This window comes from Anolis sagrei, chromosome 4, assembly GCF_037176765.1.
Source record: "Anolis sagrei isolate rAnoSag1 chromosome 4, rAnoSag1.mat, whole genome shotgun sequence".
Taxonomy (NCBI): Eukaryota; Metazoa; Chordata; class Lepidosauria; order Squamata; family Dactyloidae; genus Anolis; species Anolis sagrei.
Genome location: NC_090024.1, coordinates 111,969,377 through 111,996,457, shown reverse-complemented (window position 1 = coordinate 111,996,457; position 27,081 = coordinate 111,969,377). Strand labels below are relative to the sequence as shown.

At 42.2% G+C, this 27,081-nt stretch overlaps 1 protein-coding gene across 1 annotated transcript in view; it reads right to left on the bottom strand.

The window, feature by feature from the left end:
- The window catches only part of NR5A2 (nuclear receptor subfamily 5 group A member 2), a 196,357-nt gene extending 171,238 nt beyond the window's left edge, over positions 1–25,119 (bottom strand). The window contains exon 1 of the mRNA XM_060774569.2: positions 24,824–25,119. Within this exon, the coding sequence (XP_060630552.1) occupies positions 24,824–24,887 (64 nt within the window). The 5' untranslated portion in view covers positions 24,888–25,119. The remainder of the gene's footprint in view (positions 1–24,823) is intronic.
- Positions 25,120–27,081: the final 1,962 nt, after the last annotated feature.

Sequence of the window (27,081 nt, the reverse complement as noted above, 5' to 3'; positions counted from 1 at the left end):
GGCCAAAGTAAACGGATCCAGCCTCTCCTCGAGGGTCTCGAGAATCAATCTCTCTCCCATCAATTGCTCGATGCAATGGCAATGCTCGAGGGGTCGTTTATCAAAAGGACGAGAGCCTTCTCTCACCAAACGACGACTCCCAGGACATTGCATTGCATTGCATTGAGTGCATTGCACTGCATTGAGTGTATTGCATTGCATTGTATTGAGTGTATTGCATTGCATTGTATTGAGTGTATTGCATTGTATTGAGTGTATTGCATTGCATTGCTTTGAGTGTATTGCATTGCCTTGCATTGAGTGTATTGCATTGCATTGCTTTGAGTGTATTGCATTGCCTTGCATTGAGTGTATTGCATTGCATTGCATTGAGTGTATTGCATTGCTTTGAGTGTATTGCATTGCATTGAGTGCATTGCATTGCATTGAGTGCATTGCATTGCATTGCATTGAGTGTATTGCATTGCACTGCATTGAGTATTGCATTGCATTTGAGTGCATTGCATTGTATTGAGTGTATTGCATTGCATTGCATTGAGTGTATTGCATTGCATTGCATTGTATTGAGTGTATTTCATTGCACTGCATTGAGTGTATTGCATTGGATTGCATTGCATTGAGTGCAAGTGCTATCGTTCTGTATTGATGAGTCCTCGGTACCTTCCACACTGCTAAATAGAATCCCACATTACCTGCTTTTGAACTGGAATATATGGCAGTGTGGGCTCAGATATTCCAATTCAAAGCAGATATTGTGTGTTATTCTGCCTTGATAAGCTGGGATATGTGGAAGGGCCCTTATAGACATATATATGATAGAATCATAGTTGGAATAGGCCATCCAGTCCCTGCCAAGAAGCAAGAAAATTGCATTCAAAGCACCCCCGACAGATGGCCATCCAGCCTCTGTTTAAAAGCTTCCAAAGAAGGACCACACTCCGGGGCAGAAAGTTCCGCAGAGGTTGTGAGGATGCTTGCCATAGATGCAGGCAAAACGTCAGGAGAGAATGCTTCTAGAATATGTACATACAGCCTGAAAAACCTCCAACAATCCAGTGTATGGCCATAGAAGCATTCTCTGCTAACGTTTCGCCTGCATCTGTGGCAAACATCCTCAGAAGTTGTGAGGCTTTGTCACAGATGCAGGCAAAACGTCAGGAGAAAGTGCTTCTAGAATATGACCATATAGCCCGAAAAACCTATAACAACCCAGTGTGTCGCCATAGAAGCATTCTCTTCTGACGTTTCGCCTGCATCTGTGGCAAACATCCTCAGAAGTTGTGAGGCTTTGTCACAGATGCAAGCAAAATGTCAGGAGAAAGTGCTTCTAGAATATGGCCATATAGCCCGAAAAACCTACAACAACCCAGTGTATGGCCATAGAGCATTCTCTCCTGACGTTTCGCCTGCATCTGTGGCAAGCATCCTCAGAGGTTGTGAGGATGCTTGCCATAGATGCAGGCAAAACGTCAGGAGAGAATGCTTCTAGAGCATGGCCATACACTGGGTTGTGGTAGGTTTTTCGGGCTATATGGCCATGTTCTAGAAGCATTCTCTCCTGACGTTTCTCCTGCATCTATGGCAAGCATCCTCACAACCTCTGAGGATGCTCGCCACAGATGCAGACGAAACGTCAGGAGAGAATGCTTCTAGAACATGGCCATACACTGAGTTGTTGTAGGTTTTTCGGGCTATATGCCATACACTGGGTTGTTGTAGGTCTTTCGGGCTATATGGCCATGTTCTAGAAGCATTCTCTCCTGACGTTTCGCCTGCATTTGTGGCATGCATCCTCAGAGGTTGTGAGGATGCTTGCCATAGATGCAGGCGAAACGTCAGGAGAGAATGCTTCTAGAACATGGCCATACACTGAGTTGTTGTAGGTTTTTCGGGCTATATGCCATACACTGGGTTGTTGTAGGTCTTTCGGGCTATATGGCCATGTTCTAGAAGCATTCTCTCCTGACGTTTCGCCTGCATTTGTGGCATGCATTCTCAGAGGTTGTGAGGATGCTTGCCATAGATGCAGGCGAAACGTCAGGAGAGAATGCTTCTAGAACATGACCATACACTGGGTTGTTTTAGGTCTTTCGGGCTATATGGCCATGTTCTAGAATCATTCTCTCCTGACGTTTCGCCTGCATTTGTGGCAAGCATCCTCAGAGCTTGTGAGGGTTTCCCCACAGATGCAGGCGAAACGTCAGGAGAGAGTGCTTCTAGAATATGGCCGTACAGCCCGAAAAACCTACAACAACCTACAAAAAACCTACAACAACTCACTGTTGCAGGATGTCCCGCAAAAAACAAAGTTTGGGCAGTTTAAACTACTTTTCCCATGTTTGTATAAAGTGACATTTATAATCCAGGAACACAAATCGAGTTACATTCACAGTGCAATGTCAAAGTGCATCAATTCCACGGTTGAGATAGATGTCCAATCAGTGGGGAGGATGAGGCCGCGCGCGCGCTCCCGCGGAAAGTGCACGCGCAGAGGATGGGGGCGGGGCTAGAGAGACTCCGCCGGAAGCAGGGGAGGGAACATGTCAACAAGTCACATTCCATCAAATAATGTCAAACTGCACTAATGCCACAGTGTTGAGGCCAACGACAACCAGCACCCGGAGATGTTTAACTATCAATTAGGGTAGGAAAACAAGAAAAGTTGATTTCCTATGGGTTTCAAGCCTGAAAGCCAAAGGAAAGTGGCACAAAATGTTATTCACAAACAAACACACACCAAGATCAATGTCTTCCTTGATCGGAACTCCTTCAAATAAATTAGCACTATTTGTCTTTGAACTCTGCAGGCATTCTCCAGCCTTCTTGGATCGCCCTTAATCCAGATTTTGTGTTTTTTTTGTTTTGCAAAGATGTCACAAAGTCTTAACGCACTGCGATCTCAATCGACTTCCAGCCCCCTTTGGATGGAATTTGGGTGCCTTCCCCTTCCCATCCTATTTTCCAAAAAATCCCCTTCGTTAGTCAGAATTTTTGAGAATTTTTCAAGACTTTGTCAAGTCTTTTCAAGCGAGAGATTTATTCTAAACGGGGAGAGCCGTTTAAGAAAAGGGATGGACGACATCCATAATAAGATTTTACCCAAATAATCTCCCTTTTTTTTTCCGGAAGAAGTAAAAAAAATATGCTTGCAATAGAACAAATTTCCAACCTTCCCGCCCTCTCTCCCTCTTCTCTCCCTCCTTTCTCTCCATTTTTCTTCTTCCTTTTCTTCTTTCCCGTCTTCTCTGCTTCCTTCTCGCCATCTTTCTTTTCTGTCTCCCTCCCTTCCCCTTCGTTTTTCGTTCGTTCGTTCCTTCTTTCCTTCTCTCTCCTCTTCCCCCCTCCCTCTTTCCTTCTTCCTTTTTCCGCCCCTCCCTTCTTCTTTCCTTTTCTCCCTCTTCTTTCCTCTCTTCCTCCCTTCCTTCCCTCTCTCTTCCTTGCTTCCCTCCTTCCTTTTTTTCTTCCTTCCTCTCTTCCTTCCTTCTTTCCTTTTCTTCTTTAGGGGTTTCCCTCCCATTTCCTTCCTTCCTTCCCTCTCTTATTTTTCTTTTTTTTGTTTCTTCTCTCTTTCCCTCCCGCCCCCTTACCTTCCTTCCTTCCTTCCTTCCTTCCTTCCTTCCTTCCTTCCTCCCTCCCTCCCTCCCTTCCTTCCCTCCTTCCCTTTCTCTCTCCCTCCCTTCCTTTTTCTTCTTTCCTTTCTTCCCTCCTTCCCACCCTTCTTCTTTCCTCCCAGGTTCTTTCTTTCCTTCCTTTCCCCCCTCCCTCCCCTCTTCTTTCCCTCCATCCTCCTTCCTTCCTACTTTCCTTCTTTCCCTCCCTCCCGCCCTCCTTCCTTCTTTCCTTCCTTCCTTCCTTCTCTCTCCTCTTCCCCCTCCCTCTTTCCTTCTTCCTTTTTTCCACCCCTCCCTTCTTCTTTCATTTTCTCCCACTTCTTTCCTCGCTTTCTCCCCTCCCTCCCTCCCTCCCTCCCTTCCTTCTTTTTCTTCTTTAGGTTTTTCCCTCTTTAGATTTTTCCCTCTTTCTACTTTCCTTTCTTCCCTCCCACTTCCTTCCTTCCCTCCCACTTCCTACCTTCCCTCCCTATTTTCCTTTCTTCCCTTCGTCTTCCCTTCCTTCCGTCCCTTCTTCCCTCCCTCCCTCCCTCCCTCCCTCCCTCCCTCCCTCCCTCTTTCTCTCTCTCCCTTCCTTTTTCTTCTTTCATTTCTTCCCTCCTTCCCACCCTTCTTCTTTCCTCCCAGGTTCTTTCCTTCGTTTCCCCCCTCCCTCCCCTCTTCTTTCCCTCCTTCCTTCCTTCCTTCCTTCCTTCCTTCCTTCCTTCCTTCCTTCCTTCCTTCCTTCCTCCTTTCCCTCCAGCCCTCTTTCCTTTCTTCTTTCCTTCCTTCTTTTCCTCCCACTTTTTTCCTTCTCTTTTTCCTCCCTCTTCCCCCTCTTCTGTCTCTTCCTTCCCTTTTCGTCTTTCTTTTATTCTTTTCTTTCTTCTCTCCTTCCCTCCCGCTTCCCTCCCTCCCTCTTTCGTTCCTCCTTTCCTTTCATCCCTCTCTTCCTTTCTTCCCTCCCTCTCTCTTCCCTCCCTCTCTTCTTTCCTTTCCTACCTCTTTCCTCCTTCCCTCTTCCCTCGCTCTTCCTTGCTTCCCTCCTTCCTTTTTTCTTCCTTCCTTCCCTCCTTCCCATCTCCCTCTTTTCTCCCACCTTCCTTCCTTCCTCCCTTCCGTCCCTCCCTCCTCCTTCCTTCAAAGAAATGGGGAAGGAGGGGTGAGCATATTAGAGACAGCTCCACCCCATTCCCTCTGGAAAGTTTTCTCTTCTCGTCCCACTCCTTCCTCCATAGGCAGAATATCTCTGGCATCCGGTGAACTCAGGCCCAGCTTGGCCAGTCACCCAGTGGGTTTCCATGCCCTTGTACATCCCTCAAACCTCTGAACCATGCTGACTTTGTGTATCCCTTGCATGGCAGAATGGATGGATCTTGGGGTCTCTTCCAACTCTAGGGCTCTTGCATACAATATGTAAACATAAGTACACATATAGCAGGAAACAGGATATTTTCTCTTTATTTTTCAAAAACCGCATAAGGGATGAAAGAAGGGTTCAAAGGCCGCTTTGCATCGTGCCCCCCAAAGAGCTGTCTCTTGGGCGGTAAATGTCCTATTAGGGGTGCAATTGGGATCCCCTCAATTGAAAGTATGCCATCTTTCAGTCCGCCTTGCCTTACTGGGTCGTTGTGAGGATGGCCTTGTATAGGGAAGGATTGAAGGAAGAAAAGCAGGAAGTAAATAATACACTTGATGGGCATGCTTCTGCTCAAAAGACATTTGTAAGTCTTGCCCTCTGCCAGCCTTCACATCAATGGGTCTTAAGTCTCACTTTTAGAAGTGCTGAGTGTCTAAATGCCCTGAAAGCACCAGATTTTCCCCTGATCTTGGAAGCTAAGCAGAGGAAGATCCTGGCCAAACCACCTCCTCATATTCCTCGTCTAAGAAAGCCATGACATTCTTGAGATCTCAATAATAATAATAATCTATATAAATAAAAATGTAATGTTCGTTTGTGGGATTAACAGAACTCAAAAACCACTGGATGAATTGACACCAAATCTGGACACAAGACACCTAACAACTCAATGTATGTCCTTCACTAAAAAAAATTGATTTTGTCATTTGGGAGTTGTAATTGCTGGGATTTATAGTTTACTTACAATCAAAGAGCATTCTGAACTCTACTAATGATTAACAGAACTCAAAAACCACTGGGCAAATTGACACCAAATTTGGCCACAAGACACCTACTAACCCAAGGAGTGACCATCATTCAAAAATTGATTTTGTCTTTTGGGAGTTGTAGTTGCTGGGACTTATAGTTTACTTATAATCAAAGAACATTCTGAACTCTACAGATTGGGAGTTGTAGTTCACCTCCATCCAGAGAGCACTGTGGACTCAAACAATGATAGATATGGACCAAACATGGCACTAATACTCAATATGCCCAAATACATACACTGGTGGAGTTTGGGGAAAATAGATCTTGACATTTGGGAGTTGTAGTTGCTGGGATTTATTGTTCACCTACAATCAAAGAGCATTCTGAACTCCACCAATGATGCAATAGAACCAAACGTGGCCCACGGGACTCCCATGACCAACATAAAAGACCAGAAGGGTTTGGTGGGCACTGACCTTGAGTTTGGAAGTTGCAGTATCCATCATTTTTGTTCCATATAAATACTAGACTACATCACCAAATATCTACTTTTAGTTAAAACTGGACTGTGCTAAGCAATCCAGGCAGTTACATTGCAAAAGGAGTGAAGTTAACCTTCCTTTGCTGATGTCTGAGGGCCCTTCCACACAGCCCTATATCCCAGAATATCAAGGCAGAAAATCCCACATGCCTTGATATTCTGGGTTATATGGCTGTGTGGAAGAGCCCTAAGTCCTAACATTCCCTAAAGACACCAATCCTGTCTGATCTTGGGGGCTAAGCAGGACCAGTCCTGGTTAGTATTTGGATGGGAGACAGCTAATAAGACCAGATGCTTAGGGCTATATCTCAGTAAAAGAAACCATCTCTGAATATTTCTTCCCTAAACAAACAACCATGAAATTCATGAGATTGCTATAAGTCAGTGGTTCTCAACCTGGGGTCCCCAGATGTTTTTGGCCTACAATTCCCAGAAATCCCAGCCAGTTTACCAGCTGTTAGGATTTCTGGGAGTTGAAGGCCAAAAACATCTGGGTACCCCAGGTTGAGAACCACTGCATAAGTCAATAGGGCACTTTGGCCCCTTTGGCCACTGCCATATAAAATCCAGATTATTTGCTTTGAACTGGATTATATGGTAGTATAAACTCATAATCCCGTTCAAAGCAGATACTATTTATTCATTTATTTATTTACAACATTTATATGCCGCCCTTCTCACCCCAAAGAGGACTCAGAGCGGCTTACAATATATATATACATACAGTATATTATATTATTAGCATAGTACAATATCAGTATTATATATTACTATATTGTACTATGCCATTACATTGTAATATTATTAGTAATATTACATGTAATATAAAATATATAATTATAATATCATATTATTACTACTATTATAATGTATTATATTATATTATATTATATTATATTATATTATATTATTAGCATAGCACAGGAGACAAGGTAGAACTTATTATCATATTATCAAAGCAGATAATCTGGATTATCTGCTTTGATAATCTGGATTATATGGCTGTGTAGAAGGGGCCTTTAAGGCACGCATACACACTGGAGTCTTACCTAAGGAGAAGCAGGAGTATTGGATTGGGCTACATGCTTCTTTGATTTTGATGGGATTTATTGCCAAACAAGCCTACGAAGATAATAATAATAATAATAATAATAATAATAATAATAATTTATTAATACCCCGCTACCATTTCCTCAAGCGACTTGGAGCAGCTGACATGAGGACAAGCCCAAAAACACATCAAAACAACAAGCAATAATAAAAGATCAGTTGAGATAAGCACTGCAATCTTATGAATTGTCCTTCAAAAGTCAGTCCCATTGATTTTGGTAGAACATCATTCCAAATAAGTGTATGTATCCATTGGACTTGATGTGATTTACCATAGTGGTGGTTGGTGGGTTCATGTTAAGGAGCTGTCCATTGTGCTGAACTTCTTTGGGAATAGGGTTTGTGACCTTGGATACATCCTTTAAAGCAGTGGTTCTCAACCTGTAGGTCCTCAGGTGTTTTGGACTACAACTCCCAGAAATCCCAGCCGATTTACCAGCTGTTAAGATTTCTGAGAGTTGAAGGCCAAGACATCTGAGCACCCACAGGTTGGAAACCACTGCTTTAAAGCCAAGAGATTGGAGAATGCAGAATCCCATATGAGAATAATGCAAGGTAGGTTTGTATTATGGTCTGTACATTGCATATAGGGAAAAGGCTTAAGCTATACAGTGTGTTAATTACTTTGGGCAAAGTTTGAAGGGGGGATTTGGTTATTGCAGCAAATTAATATAATCCAATCTATATTATGAGGGTTGAATGAAAAGTAATGCCTCCACCTTCGTTACTTGGGTTTGGATGGGAATATTTCAATAAATCAAATGCAGGAATAATCCTTAGAATGTGCTCTAACTACCACTATTCACTTTTCCACATAATCACCAGACAATTGGATACATTTTGGCCAACAATGAACAAGTTTTCAGAAGCAGTTACGGAAGAAGTCGACATTCTGTTTCTGCAACCAGCATCTCACAGTTCTCTCATCCTGGTTGCACAGATCTTCCGATAGCCAAGCAAAGCAATAATGTGACCCACACGTTCTTGTGAAATGCTGATTATGCTTGAAATTTCTCTCTGAGTGATACGAAGATCATCCTGAATCAATCTGTCAACCTTTTGCTTGTGAAACTTGGTGGTTGCTGTCACAGGACATCCAACTCTTTTTTGTCACGCAAGCAGGGGCGGCTCAACCCATTACGCAAAGTAAGCATTTGCAGTATAGTTGATTTTGCCCAGGGGTGCTCTTGAGGCGCTCTTGGGGGAAAATAGACCATGACATCTGCGAGTTGTAGTTACTGGGATGTATAGTTCACCTACAATCAATGAGCATTCTGAACTCCACCAATGACGGAATTGAACCAAATATGGCACACAGAACTCCCACGACGAACAGAAAATATATATCAGTGATTGGTTGGGGGGGAGGGGTCACCAAAATACTGTTTGCTTACCATTGAAAATTACCTAGGGCCGCCTCTGCACACAAGTCAGATGTTCCCACCTCAACATCTTTAAACTTACTCGCCCAACATCACACAGTACTCACATCAACACAATCACAACAAACAGCTTGCATTCTCTGATGAATCTCCTTTGGGGTGACACCTTCTGCTGTCAAGAATTCAATAACTGCACGTTGCTTAAGTAGCATTGACTGACTGTCTGTGCAGGGTTCCAAACTTTGCATTTTAACAACACAACCATTCAATGCTAAGGCTTCCTGCCAAAATGGAACTGTAGAGGAGAGTCTACTGAACAAGCCAGTACTTGCCACATACCAGTACTGCCATCTGTTGAGGAGTTATGAAGGTGGAGGCATTACTTTTCATTCAAACTTCGTAGTATTCTGTTTACTCCATAGGTCTCACAGGGAGTTAAAAAAGCAGCTCATTCCCAATTTCTCTCTGCACATGTCCTTTGAAGTGGGATGCTAACTAACAGCAATCCCATGAATCTCATTGGGCTTTGCCAATACAGCCCCTGGTATTCATCGACCATTTCCCATTCAAATACTAACCAAAGTTCACTCTACTTAGCTGCCAAGATCAGATGCCAAGATCTAACTGTTGGTTCCATTTAAGCAATGGAGTTAAGGCAAATATTGAGTTACTATGTTCTCACGATTCAACAGGCCCAGTCTAAAATTTCTGTTTAGGTCAAAGTTGAATCCATTTGGGGGAAAAGAAAAGGGATGCATTTTGAAGCAAATAAATATAAGGCAGGTCCTTCTCCCAAGAAGCTAACAGTCTAAATTCCTTGTAGTTGCAGTTCTCCTCTATTGCTCTTTGAATAGGTTGGTGCTTTGAAAAATCACTTTTTTGAAGCAATGACTCATAGAATTGCTCAAGGGGAGGATTCTCACAGTCAACAAAAAAGAGTAACATTTCTAATCTGTGGTGTGGAGAGCTTTCTGTACCGACTGATGCTTCAGTATTAGGCGATGGCAATAAAAGCTTATACAAACTGCAGAATTTCACAGCTGGGGAGTCACAGGTGCCCCATTCTCAATTCCTAGCTAGGCCAGTTTTTCAGGTTACTACCCTTGTTCACCCCTTTTGTCAAACATACCAAACTCCTAAACTTTATAGTATCAGGAAGCTTGTGTTTTTATAAGGGGCGAGGGAAAGAAATACAGTCCAGAAAGTGATTTTATTGGGACCCCTATAAAAAAATAGCTTCTGAACTTCAGCTGACTGCTGGAGAATTGCAATATCTTTTCTCACTGCTGTGGGGCCACTGTCACAAGTTTTATACAGAAACAAGAGATGAAGCATCCAGTGACAAGTGGAGTGCCGCAGGGTTCCGTCCTGGGCCCGGTCCTGTTCAACATCTTTATTAATGACTTAGATGAAGGGCTAGAAGGCATGATCATCAAGTTTGCAGATGATACCAAATTGGGAGGGATAGCCAATACTCCAGAAGACAGGAGCAGAATTCAAAACGATCTTGACAGATTAGAGAGATGGGCCGAAACTAACAAAATGAAGTTCAAAAGGGACAAATGCAAGATACTCCACTTTGGCAAGAAAAACGAGGGTGACTAAAATGATCAAGGGTCTGGAGAACAAGCCCTATGAGGAGTGGCTTAAGGAGCTGGGCATGTTTAACCTGAAGAAGAGAAGGCTGAGAGGAGATATGATAGCCATGTATAAATATGTGAGAGGAAACCACAGGGAGGAGCAAGCTTGTTTTCTGCTTCCCTGGAGACTAGGACACGGAAAAATGGTTTCAAACCACAAGAAAGGAGATTCCATCTGAACATGAGGAAGAACTTCCTGACTGTGAGAGCTGTTCAGAAGTGGAACTCTCTGCCTCAGAGTGTGGTGGAGGATCCTTCTTTGGAAGCTTTTAAACAGAGGCTGATGGCCATCTGTCGGGGGTGATTTGAATGCAATATTCCTGCTTCTTGGCAGGGGGTTGGACTGGATGGCCCATAAGGTCTCTTCCAACGCTTTGATTCTATGATTCTATGAAAAGAAATTAATAGAGATTTATCTCCAGCAGGTGCAGTTCTTAGGTACATTTTTGGAAAAGATATTAAGGGTGGTATGGAAGAGTACTTGCTAAAGTCCATACTCTGGGAAGTGTCCACTGACCAGTTCTTGGAGTCTCCTATCCCTGCCTCCTGTCTTCTTTTCTGTTGTTGCCTCTTCACCTACCGTCACTCACAAACAAGCATCAAGAAAAGCAAGGAGAATAAGCTTTCTTTTTTGGAAAGCAGTGCCAATTTGGTCCAGAGACACCTCAAGTTAATAGGCAGCTGGGCTGAGTCATTACATTAGGATGGGTAACATACAACTCTCTAGATGCTTTACAGGCTAAGATTGCTGGGGGTTGCCATCCACCACATCTGGAAGACTACACCTATGTTAGATAATATAAAGTCCAGACAGCTGATTCTTTAGGCCTTTAAGAAAGACCTAAAAACCTGGCTCTTCTGGCATGCCTTTGATGAGTGAATACATATCTTCTATCATGTCCATCCCAACTATAGTTCTATCTATATACTATACTATACTATAGTTGTCTATCTCTCTCCTGAGGAATCTGTACAAGGACCAAGGAGCAACAGTAAGAACTGACCATGGAACAACAGACTGGTTCAAGATTGGGAAAGGCATACGGCAAGGCTGCATACTCTCACCCAACCTTTTTAACTTGTATGCAGAACACATCATGCAATGTGCGGGGCTTGATGAATGCAAAGCTGGGGTGAAAATTGCTGGAAGAAACATTAACAACCCCAGATATGCAGATGACACCACTCTGATGGCCGAAAGCGAGGAGGAGCTGAGGAGCCTTCTAATCAAGGTGAAAGAAGAAAGCGCAAAAGCTGGGTTGCAGCTAAACATCAAAAAAACCAAGATTATGGCAACAAGAATGATTGACAACTGGAAAATAGAGAAAATGTGGAGGCCGTGACAGACTTTGTATTTCTAGGTGCAAAGATTACTGCAGATGCAGACTGTAGCCAGGAAATCAGAAGACGCTTACTTCTTGGGAGGAGAGCAATGTCCAGTCTCGATAAAATAGTAAAGAGTAGAGACATCACACTGGCAACAAAGATCCGCCTAGTCAAAGCCATGGTATTCCCTGTAGTAACCTACGGATGTGAGAGCTGGACCTTAGGGAAGGCTGAGTGAAAGAAGATAGATGCTTTTGAGCTGTGGTGTTGGAGGAAAGTTCTGAGAGTGCCTTGGACTGCGAGAAGATCCAACCAGTCCATCCTCCAGGAAATAAAGCCCTGCTGCTCACTGGAGGGAAGGATAGTAGAGACAAAGTTGAAGTACTTTGGCCACATCATGAGGAGACAGGAAAGCCTAGAGAAGACAATTATGCTGGGGAAAGTGGAAGGCAAAAGGAAGAGGGGCCGACCAAGGGCAAGATGGATGGATGGCATCCTTGAAGTGACTGGACTGACCTTGAAGGAGCTGGGGGTGGTGACGGCCGACAGGGAGCTCTGGCGTGGGCTGGTCCATGAGGTTATGAAGAGTCGGAGACGACTGAACGAATGAACAACAAAGTTGTCTATATACTATATACTACTATACTATACTATACTATACACTATATAGTATATATACTATAGTTGTCTGCTGATGACAACGTCATCTGTGCGCATTCAGAAGAAGATCTACAAGCCACCCTAAACACATTTGCAAAAGCATACGAGAAGCTCGGCCTGACATTGAACATTGAATAAACCAAGGTGCTGTTCCAGCAGACACCAGCCAATCCCTCTCCACTTTTCAAACATTTGGCTGCCAGTCCAACAAGAGAAAGAATGGTTGAAGTCAGTGGGTATCAATATTGCTCACTTCTATCTGTGGTTGTGAAAGCTGGGCAGTGAAGAAAGTTGATAGAAAATGAATAGGTACTTGAACTCTCTCTAGAACAGTGGTTCTCAACCTTCCTAATGCCATGACCCCTTAATACAGTCCGCCATGTTGTGGTGACCCCAAACCATAATATTGTTTTCGTTGCTACTTCATAACAGTCATTTTACTACTGTTATAAATCAGAATGTAAATATCAGATATGCAAGATGTATTTACATTCACTGGACCAAACTGGGCACAAATACCCAATGCAATCACGTGTAAATGCTAGTGGGGTTAGGGGAGGATTGATTTTGTAATTTGGGAGTTGTAGTTGCTGGGATTTATAGTTCACCTATAATCAAAGAGCATTATGAACTCCACCAGTGATGGATTTGAACCTAATTTGCAACAAGGAACTCCCATGACCAACGGAAAACACTGGGTTTGGTGGGTATTGACCTTGAGTTTGGAAGTTGTAGGTCACCTATATCCAGAGAGCACTGTGGACTCACACAATGGTTGATCTGGACAAAATTTGGCACAAATACTCAATATGCGCAAATGTGACCACTGGTGGAGCTTGGGGAAAATAGACCTTGACTTTTGGGGAGTTTAGTTGCTGGGATTTATAGTTCATTACAATCAAAGAACATTCTGAACTCCACCAACAATAGAATTGGCTCAAACTTCCCATATGTGAACAAATGTGAACACTGGTGGAATTTGGGGAAAATAGACCTTGACTTTTGGGAGTTGTAGTTGCTGGGTTTTATAGTTCATTACAATCAAAGAACATTCTGAACTCCACCAATGATAGAATTGGCTCAAACTTCCCATATGGAATCCCCATGACCATCAGAAAATACTGTGTTTTCTGATGGTCTTTGGCGACCCCTCTGACACTCCTTTGCGACGCCTTCAGGGGTCCCGACCCCCAGGTTGAGAAACACTGCTCTAGAAACTAAGATGACAAAATTGAGACTGTCCTTCTTTGGATATATCACATGAAAACCTGACTCATTAGAAAATATAGCCTTGCAGAGAAAAGAAGCACAAACCTTCCTTGGTAAGGTAGAATGCAGTAGGAAAAGGGGAAGATCTCAATCCAGATGGATAGACTTCATCAAGGAAATAATTGCCCCCCAGTTTTCAAGACCCGAGCAGGACTATGAATGACCAGGGCTCTTGGCCCCTTCTACACTGCCATATAAAATCCAGATTATCTCCTTCGAACTGGATTATATGGCAGTGTAGTAATGGCAGCAGGAACTGAGTCACATAAACACTGGTCTTGCATGGAAAATAATAGAACCATAATCAGCTTTTACGACATCAACAGAAAATCTGTCTTTTCTTTAGACAGATTTTGATGACACATATGTATGCACAAATGTAGCAGTTTGAGGACACTTTTGCACTCAGTTTAGCTGTCATCTCAACTAGTACTGAAATAACAAATAAGCAAAGGGCGTTACCATGTTGCATTGTTATAGGGCTATTATTTCACTTTAATTGCCATGGCAACATTTTATGGAGTTCTGAGATTTGCAGTTTAGGGAGGGGCATTTAGAAATCTTGGTCCTCATTAAACTGCAAACCTCTGCATGCCACAGAGTTTCCGTGGCATTTAAAATGGAATGATAGTATTATAACAATGTAGTGTGATAGGGTCCAAAAATGCAAGGTTGATACGACCTGCTATGGTTTCTCCTGAGCACTGAAACTGAGACAAGAACCTCAAAGGCTTCTGATTATTTAGGTCAAAATTATACTATCCTGGGATATAAATGAGGAATTGTAGGAAAAAGCTAGAATGTCTAACAACAGAGTTACTGATATTTATTTATTTCGGTCACGTCTACCCCGCCCTTCTCAACCCCCGAGGAGGGACTCAGGGCGGCTTACACCAGCACAATTCGATGCCAACAATTCAACAAATAAATTACATAACAGCAATAACCACAGTAGTTAAAAAAATCAATTAAAACAATAACAATTAAACAATTAAAAGCCAATCTAGTGGCCAACGTTCACCGAGTTCTAATATCCGTAAGTCCATTCAGCATTACCATAGTCCTTTCCAATTTCTGGTCGTCATTATCTTGTCAGTCTGCCAGATTACCCAAAGGCCTGGTCCCATATCCATGTTTTCAGCTTCCTTCTGAAGGAGAGGAGGGATGTTGATGACCTAATTTCCCTCGGGAGTGAATTCCACAGGTGAGGGGCCACCACCGAGAAGGCCCTGTCCCTCATCCCCACCAGCCTCACTTGTGATAGAGGCGGGGCCGAGAGCAGGGCCTCTCCCGAAGATCTTAAACTCTGAGGTGGGACACAGAAGGAGATACGTTCAGACAGGTACACTGGGCCGGAGCCGTATATAAAAGGTTGTGGCACAAGGCATTGGTGTGAAAGCCTATGTGTTTACTCCTTACACCAAAATGTCTAAGATTTCAGAATCACTAGGTTGTTTTAGTACAGTATTTCTCAATATTCCCAATGCTGTGACCCCTTAATAGAGTTCCTCATGTTGTGGTGACCCCCAACTATAACATTATATTCATTGCTACTTCACAACTGTAATTTTGTTACTGTTATGAATTGTAATGTAAATATCTGATATGCAGGATCAGGCCCGTAGCCAGGATTTTGATTGGGGGGGGGGGCTGAGTTTGATTTGGGGGGGGGGGCTGAGTCTGAGGGATAGCGGGTCTACCCTAGCAAACCTTTTGTATCATTACCCCAATACCCCCATGCATATGGGATATATTGAGTATGGTGATCAGATCATGATATGAATAAACATAACAGTTTAAATAATGCACCAGTAAGGCCTTCTCGTGGACCACCATGAGAATTTGGGGGGGGGGGGGGGTGAAGCCCCTCGACCCCCCCCCCTCCCGGCTACATGCCTGTGCAGGATGAATTTTCATTCATCGGACCAAATTTGGCACAAATACTCAATACGCCCAAATTTGGTGGGTTGGGGGGGAGATTGATTTTGTCATTTGGGAGTTGTAGTTTCTGGGATTTATAGTTAACCTTCAATCAAAAGAGCATTCTGAACTCTATCAATGATGGAATTGAACCAAACAGGGCACACAGAACTCCCATGACCAACAGAAAATCCTGGAAGAGTTTGGTTGGCATTGACCTTGAGCTTTGGAGTTGTAGTTCACCTACATGCAGAGAGCTCTGTGGACTCAAGCAATGATGGATCTAGACCAAACATGGCATGAATACGCAATATGCCTAAATATGAACACTGGTGGAGTTTGGGGAAATTAGACCTTGACATTTAGGAGTTGTAGTTGCTGAGATTTATAGTCCATCAACAATCAAAGAACCCAACCAATGATAGAATTGGGCTCAACTTCCCACATAGAATCCCAACAATCAACAGAAAATGCTGTGTTTTGTAATGGTTTTTGGCGACCCCTCTGACATCCCCTTGTAACCCCCCGAGGGGTCCCGACCCCCAGGTTGAGAAATGCTGTTTTAGCATCTGAGGCAGTCAATCACATGTGCATGGAAGCAAGAATATAATAATAGGATATTAAATGAAAAACAATGTGTTGCCTTTTCATGACACTCCAAATCAGTTGCTTCATATAGCTGCTTCAACAAGTTAAACATGAGCCAACAATGTGATGTGGCGGCAAAAAAAGCCAATGGGATTTTGGCTTGCATCAATAGGAGCATAGTGTCTAGATCTAGGGAAGTAATGCTACCCCTCTATTCCGCTTTGGTTAGACCACACCTGGAATATTGTGTCCAATTCTGGTCACCACAATTCAAGAGAGATATTGACAGGCTGGAATGTGTCCAGAGGAGGGCGACTAAAATGATCAAGGGTCTGGAGAACAAGCCCTATGAGGAGCGGCTTAAAGAGCTGGGCATGTTTAGCCTGAAGAAGAGAAGGCTGAGAGGAGATATGATAGCCATGTATAAATATGTGAGAGGAAGCAGGGAGGAGGGAGCAAGCTTGTTTTCTGCTTCCCTGGAGACTAGGACGTGAAACAATGGCTTCAAACTACAAGAAAGTAGATTCCATATCTGAACATGAGGAAGAACTTCCTGACTGTGAGAGCCGTTCAGCAGTGGAACTCTCTGTCCTGGAGTGTGGTGGAGGCTCCTTCTTTGGAAGCTTTTAAACAGAGGCTGGGCTGCCATCTGTCAGGGGTGATTTGAATGCAATATTCCTGCTTCTTGGCAGGGGGTTGGACTGGATGGCCCATGAGGTCTCTTCCAACTCTTTAATTCTTTGATTCTATGATTCACTTTGCCTAACAGTAGGGACAGCTCTTCTGCAGGCAAACAATATGCTTAGCGGATCCACCTCTAAACTGACTTAGCAAACAAACCGGGTAACATTCTGAGAACTGAGGCTCAGATTCAACTTGTTTGTTTAAAAGTGAATCAGATAGGTATTGCAAAATCATGACAACATAACTAAACAGATCGAAGACCCTGTGATATCAAAACACATTTTATAAAGCTGCAAAAGTGATTATAGTAATATTTCCCCCCTGATGTCACCCCACTGCTAGCATGCTTGCACGAAAGTGGAACAGGCCCATTGCAGCAGATAAGTGATGGGAAGATGGTGCAATCGCTATTGACAAGTTATCCCGTCAATTTCAGGGAATGAATTTCTTGTGGGGAGTTGTGTTGACTGGCAATGTGGTGGCTCAATGCCGGTTTGCCACCTTCAAGAGATAAAGTCCAAGGTCTGATATTATTACAGGTGTATATCTGACAGTGAGATATCATTTCCACCTTTGCTTGATGTAGTGAATTATCTGTGTAAATTGGTATGAAAGTTTTCCTTTGATGATCAGAAATAATTTTTTGCATATTTCCTCTGATGGTGATCACAGAAAAACCAATCCTCAGAGAAGAGTTCAATCCAAAATATTTATGGTTATTAACTATAGGCCATTGTCAACAAATTTGAAAGGAGAGCCTACATTTTTACCACTTCATTGGGCTAATCCCCACCTATACTGCCATACAATGCACTTTGAAATGGCATTATATGAGTCTACACTGACCATATAATGCAGCTTGAAACGTCTATACTGCCAGAAATTCCAGGTTATCAAAGCAGAAAATCCACATTAAAGTTCACCCTAGTGAAACTGTGATGGGGCCAAAAGGAGAACATTTTTTCCTCAATGAAAATTTCCTCCAGTCTGCAAATTTCTATCTAGATTATGCAACACACAAAACTATTCACATGTAGATTCTTGTATTTTCTGCATTTGCATCTGCTTGGTCACTTGGCCTGCTTCTTTTTCTTTGGATACTCTTTGAAATGGGTATCCTGAAGTTGAAAGTTACTGCAAGGCTAGAAATTTGAAGAAAAAAAATATTGAGGGGGCATAATTTTAATTTGTATTTTGCCCTCCCCTTAGCCATAGCCCTGAACTCACTTATTATAAATAGCACCCTAATAAGGTTGTGGTTGCGGAAAACATTTTGCTGCCTGAGACCAAATAACAAATCATGTCACTGCATAGTTCACAAGGCTAAGCAACCGTTTTCAATACCCCCCAAAATTAAAATCCCATAACAACCTCTTTCTCTGGCAGTAAATATATATATATATATATATATATATATATATACACAAAAACATGGGTGGGTCAAAAAGTTTTGCCTCCTGTGTCATAAAAACGTTATAAATGAACATATAACAGCAGAAGTTGCTACAGATCATAGCCTGAACTATCCTCTACACAAAACTACCATTCAACATAGTCACCATGAATTTGTATACATTTGCACCATCATTTAACCTAGGCATCAACCATTTTGGAAATTTTGCTTTGTGACCCCATGATTTTAAAGCTGTTTAAACATCATTCAAGTCATTGAATCTGAAACCACATAGGTTGTCTTTCAATGGTCCAAACAGGTAAAAGTCAGAAGGGGCCAAATTAGGGCTTTAAAACAGCTTTAAAATTATGGGTCATAAAGCAAAACCCTGATTTTTTCCTAAATGGTTTTGATGCCTGGGTTAAATGATGGCACAAATATGTGCAAATTGATGGTGACTATGTTGAATGGTAGTTTTGAGTAGAGGACAGTTCACGCTACGATCTGTAGCAACTTCTGCTGTTATGTGTTCATTTATAACAGGGGTCCTCAAACTAAGGCCCGGGGGCCGAATACAGCCCTCCAAGGTCATTTACCCGACCCTCGCTCAGGGTCAACCTAAGTCTGAAACGACTTGAAAGCACACAACAACAGCAACAACAATCTATCTCATCAGCCAAAGACTGCCATGTGGATTATGTGCTCTGATAATCTGGACCAGGGGTCCTCAAACTAATGTCCGGGGGCCGGATACGGCCCTCCAAGGTCATTTACCTGGCCCTTGCTCTTGAATGCACACAACAACAACAACAATCCTATCTCATCAGCCAAAAGCAGGCCCACACTTCCCATTGAAATACTAATAAGTTTATATTTGTTAAAATTGTTCTTCATTTTAATTATTGTATTGTTTTTAAGTGTTTTTTTTCACTACAAATAAGATATGTGCAGTGTGCTTAGGAATTCATTCATGTATTTTTCAAATTATAATCCAGCCCTCCAACAGTTTGAGGGACTGTGACCTGGCCCTCTGTTTAAAAACTTTGAGGACCCCTGATTTATAATACTCTTATGACACAGGAGGCAAAACTTAGTTTTTTCATGATACTCAATATCTGTTGCCTGAAGCAGGTGCCTCACTCTGCCGATGGCCCTGCATTTAAACACACATTATTATTATTTATTATTATTATTAACTTTATTTATACCCCGCAAAATCTCCCGAAGGATTTCTTGCGGCTTACAAAGGCCAAGGCCGCCAACAACAGCAACATACAAATATAACAGTAAAACTCACAAGCAAATAATAAAACATCAAGCAAAACAATAAAACTCTAAAAACACATAACAGATTTACGACGTAACTATTTAAGTATTTAGAGATGGAGACACACGTTATAACTACAAAAATAAATGACACCCAGACTTTGCACAGAGCATTTGAAAGTGTGTATATTTGTATTGTATTTGGGCTCAGCCTCTTGTAAGCTGCACAGAGTCCTTCGGGAGATGGTAGCGGGGTACAAATAAAGGATTATTATTATTATTATTATTATTATTATTATTATTGTGTACAGTCAACACGGTTGCTCATTTTTGCATATGTAAATTCTGCATACCATAGACCAAGGGTCCTCAAACTTTTTAAACAGAGGGCCACGTCACAGTCCCTCAAACTGTTGGAGGGCCGGATTATAATTTGAAAAAAAAAATGAATGAATTCCTATGCACACTGCACATACCTTATTTGTAGTGCAAAAAACACTTAAAACAGTACAATAATTAAAATGAAGCACAATTTTAACAAATGTAAATTTATTGTCGAAGGCTTTCATGGCTGGAATCACTCAGTTCTTGTGGGTTTTTTCGGGCTATATGGCCATGTTCTAGAGGCATTTCTAGAGGAGAAATGCCTCTAGAACATGGCCATATAGCCCGAAAAAACCCACAAGAACTGAGAAATGTAAATTTATTAGTATTTCAGTAGGAAGTGTGGGCCTGCTTTTGCCTGATGAGATAGGATTGTTGTTGTTGTTGTTGTTGTTGTTATGTGCTTTCAAGTAGTTTCAGACTTAGGTTGACCCTGAGCAAGGGCCGGGTAAACGACCTTGGAGGGCCGTATCCGGCCCCTGGACCTTAGTTTGAGGACTCCTGCCATAGACTCTGTAGATCAGGGATCCACAAACCTCTTAAGTTGAAGGCTGGTTTGGAGTTCCTCAGACTATTGAAGTGCTGGACTATAGCTTGAAAATGATATGAACAAATTCCTATGCACATTGCACATATCTTATTGGTAGTGCAAAAAAATCACATGAAAAAACCAATCCAAGTTACTTTGGAGGGATGCATTTCGCTTGCAGGCTTTAGTTTGGAGACCCCTGTTACAGATGGTTGTGGTGTGGATTGTCTCTCTCTTTTTCTTTTCGCAAAATCTCTGTGCGGCATGAGCATAAGCATGCTCATCCAGCTCTGTTTGGCTTTTGTCTGAATAAACAGGCCTAGGACTGAGGTGTGCATCTATATAAAGAAGAATGTACTACATTTTATGAGTTTCATTCCAATTACTATGCTGCTAGTAATAAAGTATGAGTAAGAGGAGAAAGTACAATTTCTTCTCATTCTCATGAGAATACAGGAAGGAGAAAGAGCCCTCAGTGGCACAATTGGTTAAACCCTTGTGCCAGCAGGACTGAAGACCGACAGGTTGCAGGTTTGAATCCGGGGGAGTGTGGATGAGCTCCTTCTGTCAGCTCCAGCTTGCCATGCGGGGACATGAGAGAAGCCTCCCACAAGGATATATGTTGTACTTATATATTATTGTATTGCATATATGCTGTAAACCGACCTGAGTCTCTCGTTTGAGGTGAGAAGGCCGGTATAGAAAACTTCTAAATAAATAAAGGATGGTAAAACATCAAAACAACCTTACATCCCCTGTGCGACGTCCTGCAGACGGCCAATTTTCTCACACCAGAAGTGACTTGTAGTTTCTCAAGTCGCTCTTGACACCCCCCCCCCCAAAAAAAAAAAGAAACAAGAAGGCAAAAATAGTTGTAGAACTGTCGTTTTCATAGAAATGTAGTTAGTAGGTTCTTGTGGGTTTTTTCGGGCTATAGAGCCATGTTCTAGAGGCATTTCTCCAGACGTTTCGCCTGCATCTATGGCAAGCATCCTCAGAGGTTGTGAGGTCAGAGGTTGTGACAGACCTCACAACCTCTGAGGATGCTTGCCATAGATGCAGGCGAAACGTCCAGAGAAATGCCTCTAGAACATGGCTCTATAGCAGGGGTCAGGAACCTTCGGCCCTCCAGGTGTGGTGGACTTCAACTCCCACAATTCCTTGGGCCAAGGTAAGCCTTTGGGGCAAATGCCGAGCCTCAAGGAATTGTGGGAGTTGAAGTCCACCACACCTGGAGGGCCGAACGTTCCCCATGCCTGCTCTATAGCCTGAAAAAACCCACAAGAACCTAGTGATTCCAGCTATGAAAGCCTTCGACAATACAATGTAGTTAGTGCTGGAAATAAATTTTAAAAGCATGGTGGATCAAACCCAGTAGGAGAACATAAAGGAACTCTGTTCCCTGTAAAACCCTTAAACTAAGATTATTTCTTGAGTTGAGGGTTTTCTTTTAAAGAGCCAGTTTTCTTTTTGGTTTGTCTGTGTTTGTATTCTACTAAACAAGTCCTTCTTTAGTAGAATACACCTTGGTTTTTCTTCTGTAAGAAGCACACTGAAGTTTGTAATGCTTCCAAAAGGACCGTTATATTTACATTTATGAAGTCTTATGGTGTCCAGTGGAGTTTACATGTAAGGGCCCTTCCACACAGCCATGTAACCCAGAATATCTAGGAAGAAAATCTCACAATATCTGCTGCTTTGAACTGGGTTATCTGAACCCACACTGCCGTATATTCCAGTTCAAAGCAGGTAATGTGGGATTTCCTGCCTTGATATTCTGGGATATATGGCTGTGTGGAAGGGCCCTCATAAGTGTTTCTAGATTTGCAAGATAAGATAGCTTTAAAAAAACTCACAAGTTTCCTTGAAGTAGGGTAAAAACTAACAACATAGTCTTATACATATGATAATAGAAGTAAGTGTTCATTGAATGGTGCATTTAGTATTGCAAACTTATGCCGAAAGATCTTCTTAACATGCCAATTTTGGCTACTTTTTTGTGTTTTTAATAACGTCATCCATAATCAAGTGATTAGCAAATGGAAAATTCTCAACAGTTTTACCCTTGATACAGGCATGTATTTGTAATTATGTTTTTTTAAGTTAATAAATTTGTTCCAGTCCGTATTATTAGTTGTTACTCTATTATGTCTTAGTTTCTGAGTCAACAAGTCCATATTCCTTATGTCCATGGCCTTATTAATCCAAGAGTTAAAAGTTGCTGTATCTTTATTTTTCCATTCTCTGGCTATGCCAGGCATGTATCCGGGGGGGGGGGGGGGGGGGGGGGGGCTTAAGGGGCTTCAGCTCCCCCCCCCCCCCCAAATTCTCATGGTGGTTCGCAAAAAGGCCTTACTGGTGCATTATTTAAACTGTTATGTCTATTCATATCATGATCTCATCACCATACTCAATATATCCCATATGCATGGGGGTATTGGGGTAATGATACAAAAGGTTTGCTAGGGTAGACCCTCTTTCACTCAGACTCAGCCCCCCCCAAAACTCAGCCCCCCCGAACCCCCCCCTGAAAAAAATTCAGCCCCCCGAAATGAAATCCTGGCTACGGGCCTGCCTTGATATCAATAGGATAAGTCTCCCCCCCCCCCCCCCCCCGGCTTAAAAATATTGTAAAATTTGTGCGGGTTTTTTGGTAGTAGAAGCAAAGCTAACAGATAGCCACATGTTTTTAAATCAAGAGAAGAAGCAAATCTTCATCCTAATGGACAGAGTGTCTCTGTGGATGTGTTAATCTGAATTTATCCAACGTCCAGTATTGATTTGTTCTGGAAACGTCAGCATTGAGAAATTTCATTGGAAAAAGTGTTAAAGAGGGACACAAAACATGGTAGCAAAATAGCTCTTAGCCAAAAAGCAGCAGAGATAAACAAATGGCTTGAATGATTGGATAGACCAGGAGTCCACAAACTTTATAAACAGAGGGCCAGGTCACAGTCCCTCAAACTGTTGGAGGGCCGGATTATAATTTGAAAAAAAATGAATGAATTCCTATGCACACTGCACATATATTATTTGTAGTGCAAAAAACACTTGAAAATAATACAATAATTAACATTAAGAACAATTTTAACAAATATAAACTTATTAGTATTTCAATGGGAAGTGTGGGCCTGCTTTTGGCTGATGAGATAGGACTATTGTTGTTGTTGTTGTGTGCTTTCAAGTCATTTCACACTTAGGTTGACCCTGAGCGAGGGCCGGGTAAATTACCTTGGAGGGCCGTATTCGGCCCTCGGGCCTTAGTTTGAGGACTCCTGGGATAGACCAATATGTTGGATACTATGAAATGTTGGATTAAAATCCTATGGAACTGCCTTGTTCTAGTTTTTTTAATTCCCATTTGTATTACATCAGCTGAAAGAATTGCTTTATTATTAATAGCATCTGAAGAAATTCATGAAATAAATAATAAATAAATGCATATTTGCCCTTGATTGAATTTTAAAAGATCACATGATTCAGGGCGGCTTACAACGAAGGCACAATTCGATGCCTATGGCAATTATACAAACATACATAAAACAATTTAAACAAATTAACAGATTAAAAACATCAATACATAATGTACTAGTAAACAATCTCATGCTCAGTGTTCAGAGTTCCGAATGTCCATTCCGTTCCATCAATTCCTGCTTTTCTGTTTACCCCAGATTATTTGGCAGTGTGGACTCATATAATCCACTTAAAACAGAAAATTATATTGTTGTTTTATCAAGACCTTGGCCTTTGTAAGCCGCATCGAGTCCTTCGGGAGATGCTAGCGGGGTACAAATAAAGATAATAATAATAATAATAATAATAATAATAATAATAATAAAAATTCAGGATCAGATTCTGGGTTATAGTGCCTGTCTGGAAGGTCACCCAGAATATCAAAGCAGATAATCCACAATATCTACTTTGAACTGGGTTATCTGAGTCCACACTGCCATATAATCCAGTTCAATGTGGATTTTATACAGCTGTGTGGCCTAATTTTCAGTCTATCCGTACACCACTGAAAATGCATTACACAAATGTCATAATTAAAAGTGTCTGTTTTTACATCAGCATTTTACAATTCTCTTGATAGGCATAATTTAGTCTCAGTTAAAACACTTGAAAGTCCTGCTTACTCAACGCAAGAGATATAAGCACATGATTGAAAGAAACGGAACTTCAAAGTACTTCGTATGGGTTACATCGTGATGTAAATAAATATACGACATCTGTAGAAAATCTCACTAATTCACTTTTCAGTGTCTTTTTCTTTGTGGTTTTCGATTTGCTTACAATTTATATATACATATATTTACTTTCAAAGCATAAATGATATAATTAGTGTGAAGTGTGATTTTAGTATGACACGGCTCAACTTTGATTCACCGAAGCATCATTTTCCAAAGGGTAAGAAAAAAAGTTTTTACTTACCGCTTGGAAGAAGCCCATGTTTTATAGGTTCCGGCGTGTTACTGGTATCCGAAGCAGAAGACATAATTAAGCGGAAATATATAGTGCCCTTTGGTTACAGGTATACAGCATTGAGCACAGCAAAAGGTGAGGCTTGTAAACTTCTCTGGCCTTGGGATAGAGGCTACAGTAACCTTCAGTGAAAGTCAGGGAGTAGCCCATCAACAGCATGTGTGTGTGAGCGCACACACACACACATCCAACAATTCAGAAAGTAACAGGGCTCTCTTTCAATGGACTCTGTCCCCTTTCCAGCATTAGTGACCCTCGGTAAACCAGCCATAGCATTTCACGATGGTCTCTAATCAGAAGAATCGGGAGCTGGGATAGGCTTGGCTTGGCCACATGATTCCACCCAAGTTGATAAGAAGACCCTGTTATAAAATGACAGCAAAAAGAAAAAAAAGAGAGAGAGATAAGAACTCCTGACTGATAAGGACAGAGAAATGATTAACTCCAGGCTGATGAGGTGCTATGAAGCAGAGAAAGAAAAAGAGAGAAGGCTGTAAACTTGTTGGGGAGGGGGTCAGAAGATCATACTGAAATTATCCCTTCTCTCCTCCCCATGTTGCAAAGTAAAGGGTGACACCTATAAACTCATGTTTGTGACCCGGCCTCTTGATGTCATCATCTCTTTACAGAGTGGACAACAACGGTGAGCTCTTTGGGCTTCTGCAAATAGCCCGGGAAGGCAGAGCAAGCAAACCGTCATCCCTTAAACCAGGACTGCCAAAAGATTTATTGTTCTATATCCCATTGCAATACCGTGGGGCAAGCCCGTGGTGATTTTCTGTCTGACACAAACATTTTATTGCACCTATTCATTAGACAGAGGACTAAGCCCAGCTTGTTTGTCCAATAGTCACCAGTTAAAAGTGTAAACTATTCTTTTCTTCAACAGCTTAAGTCTTTTATTGCATGGACAGATATGATTATCCTGGGAAAATAATGGCTCACTCACAGTTGGGGTGCCTTTAAGCCTTCTGATTAGGATGAGCAAAGTTTCTCCCCCAACAAGCATCATAAACATCTGGTGTGGAGAATTCACCAACTAAATTTCAGCACCATCTAACATTGACACAATCTCTATAAATAAAAATGTAATGTTCATTTGTTGGATTAACAGAACTCAAAAACTACTGGACAAATTAACACCTAATTTGGACACCATACACCTATCAGGCCAATGATGGACTATCTATTAGGCCTGGGTAACAACGGAAAAATTTGTTTCTAAAATCGATTCGTTTTTTGGGGGTTTTTGCGTTTCGTTATTTAAAATAATTACAAAATTTTCCTTTAAAAAAGTTCGATATTTACGAAATTTCATGAATGTGAAAAAATTACAAAACAATAACGAATCGATTTCCGAAACAATAACGAATCAATTCGTTAATGGCGGACGCGACCGCGCAATACGCTAAAAAACCTCCAAATGGGACAGGGGGAACTTCTGAAGCTTAATTAAACCAAAAACAACTATAAAAACCCTTAGAAAACCAAAAACAACTATAAAACATGTCCCAGACATGCGGAAATAATAACGAAACGACCTCAAAACGATAACAAAACTAATACAATAACAAAATACAAAACATTTACGAAACGATTTAAAAATTCGTTTTTTTAAAAAAATTGCTCCAGACTGGTTCGATATCGTTTTGTAATTGAAAAATGAACGAATTTTTAAACGAATTACGAATTAACGAAACGAAACCGCCCAGCCCTACTATCTATATCAGGGGTCCTCAAACTACGGCCCGCGGGCTGGGTTCGGCCCCCCGAGGGCATTTCTCTGGCCCGCGGGGTGCCCACTGCCTCCCTGGGCCCAGCCTGCTCTTCTCCTGCCTTTGGGATGGGGCCTCACCTCATCCTGAAGGGAGGAGAAGAGGAAGAGGCGGCGGGCGAAGCGGCTTTGGGGCCACTTCGCCCACCTCCTCCCTAGGTCCAGCCTGCTCTTCTCCTCCCTTCAGGATGAGGTCTGGCCTCATCCTGAAGGGAGGAGAAGAAGGGGAGGTGGTGGGCGAAGCAGCTTCAGGGCCGCTTCACCCACTGCCTCCCCGGGCGCAGCCTGCTCTTCTCCTCCCTTCAGGACGAGGTCTGGCCTCATCCTGGAGGAAGGAAAAGAGGGGGAGGCGGCAGGCAAAGCATCTTTGGGGCCGCTTCGCCCGCCACCTCCCTAAGTTTATATTTTAAGTGTGTGTGTGTGTGTGTGTGTG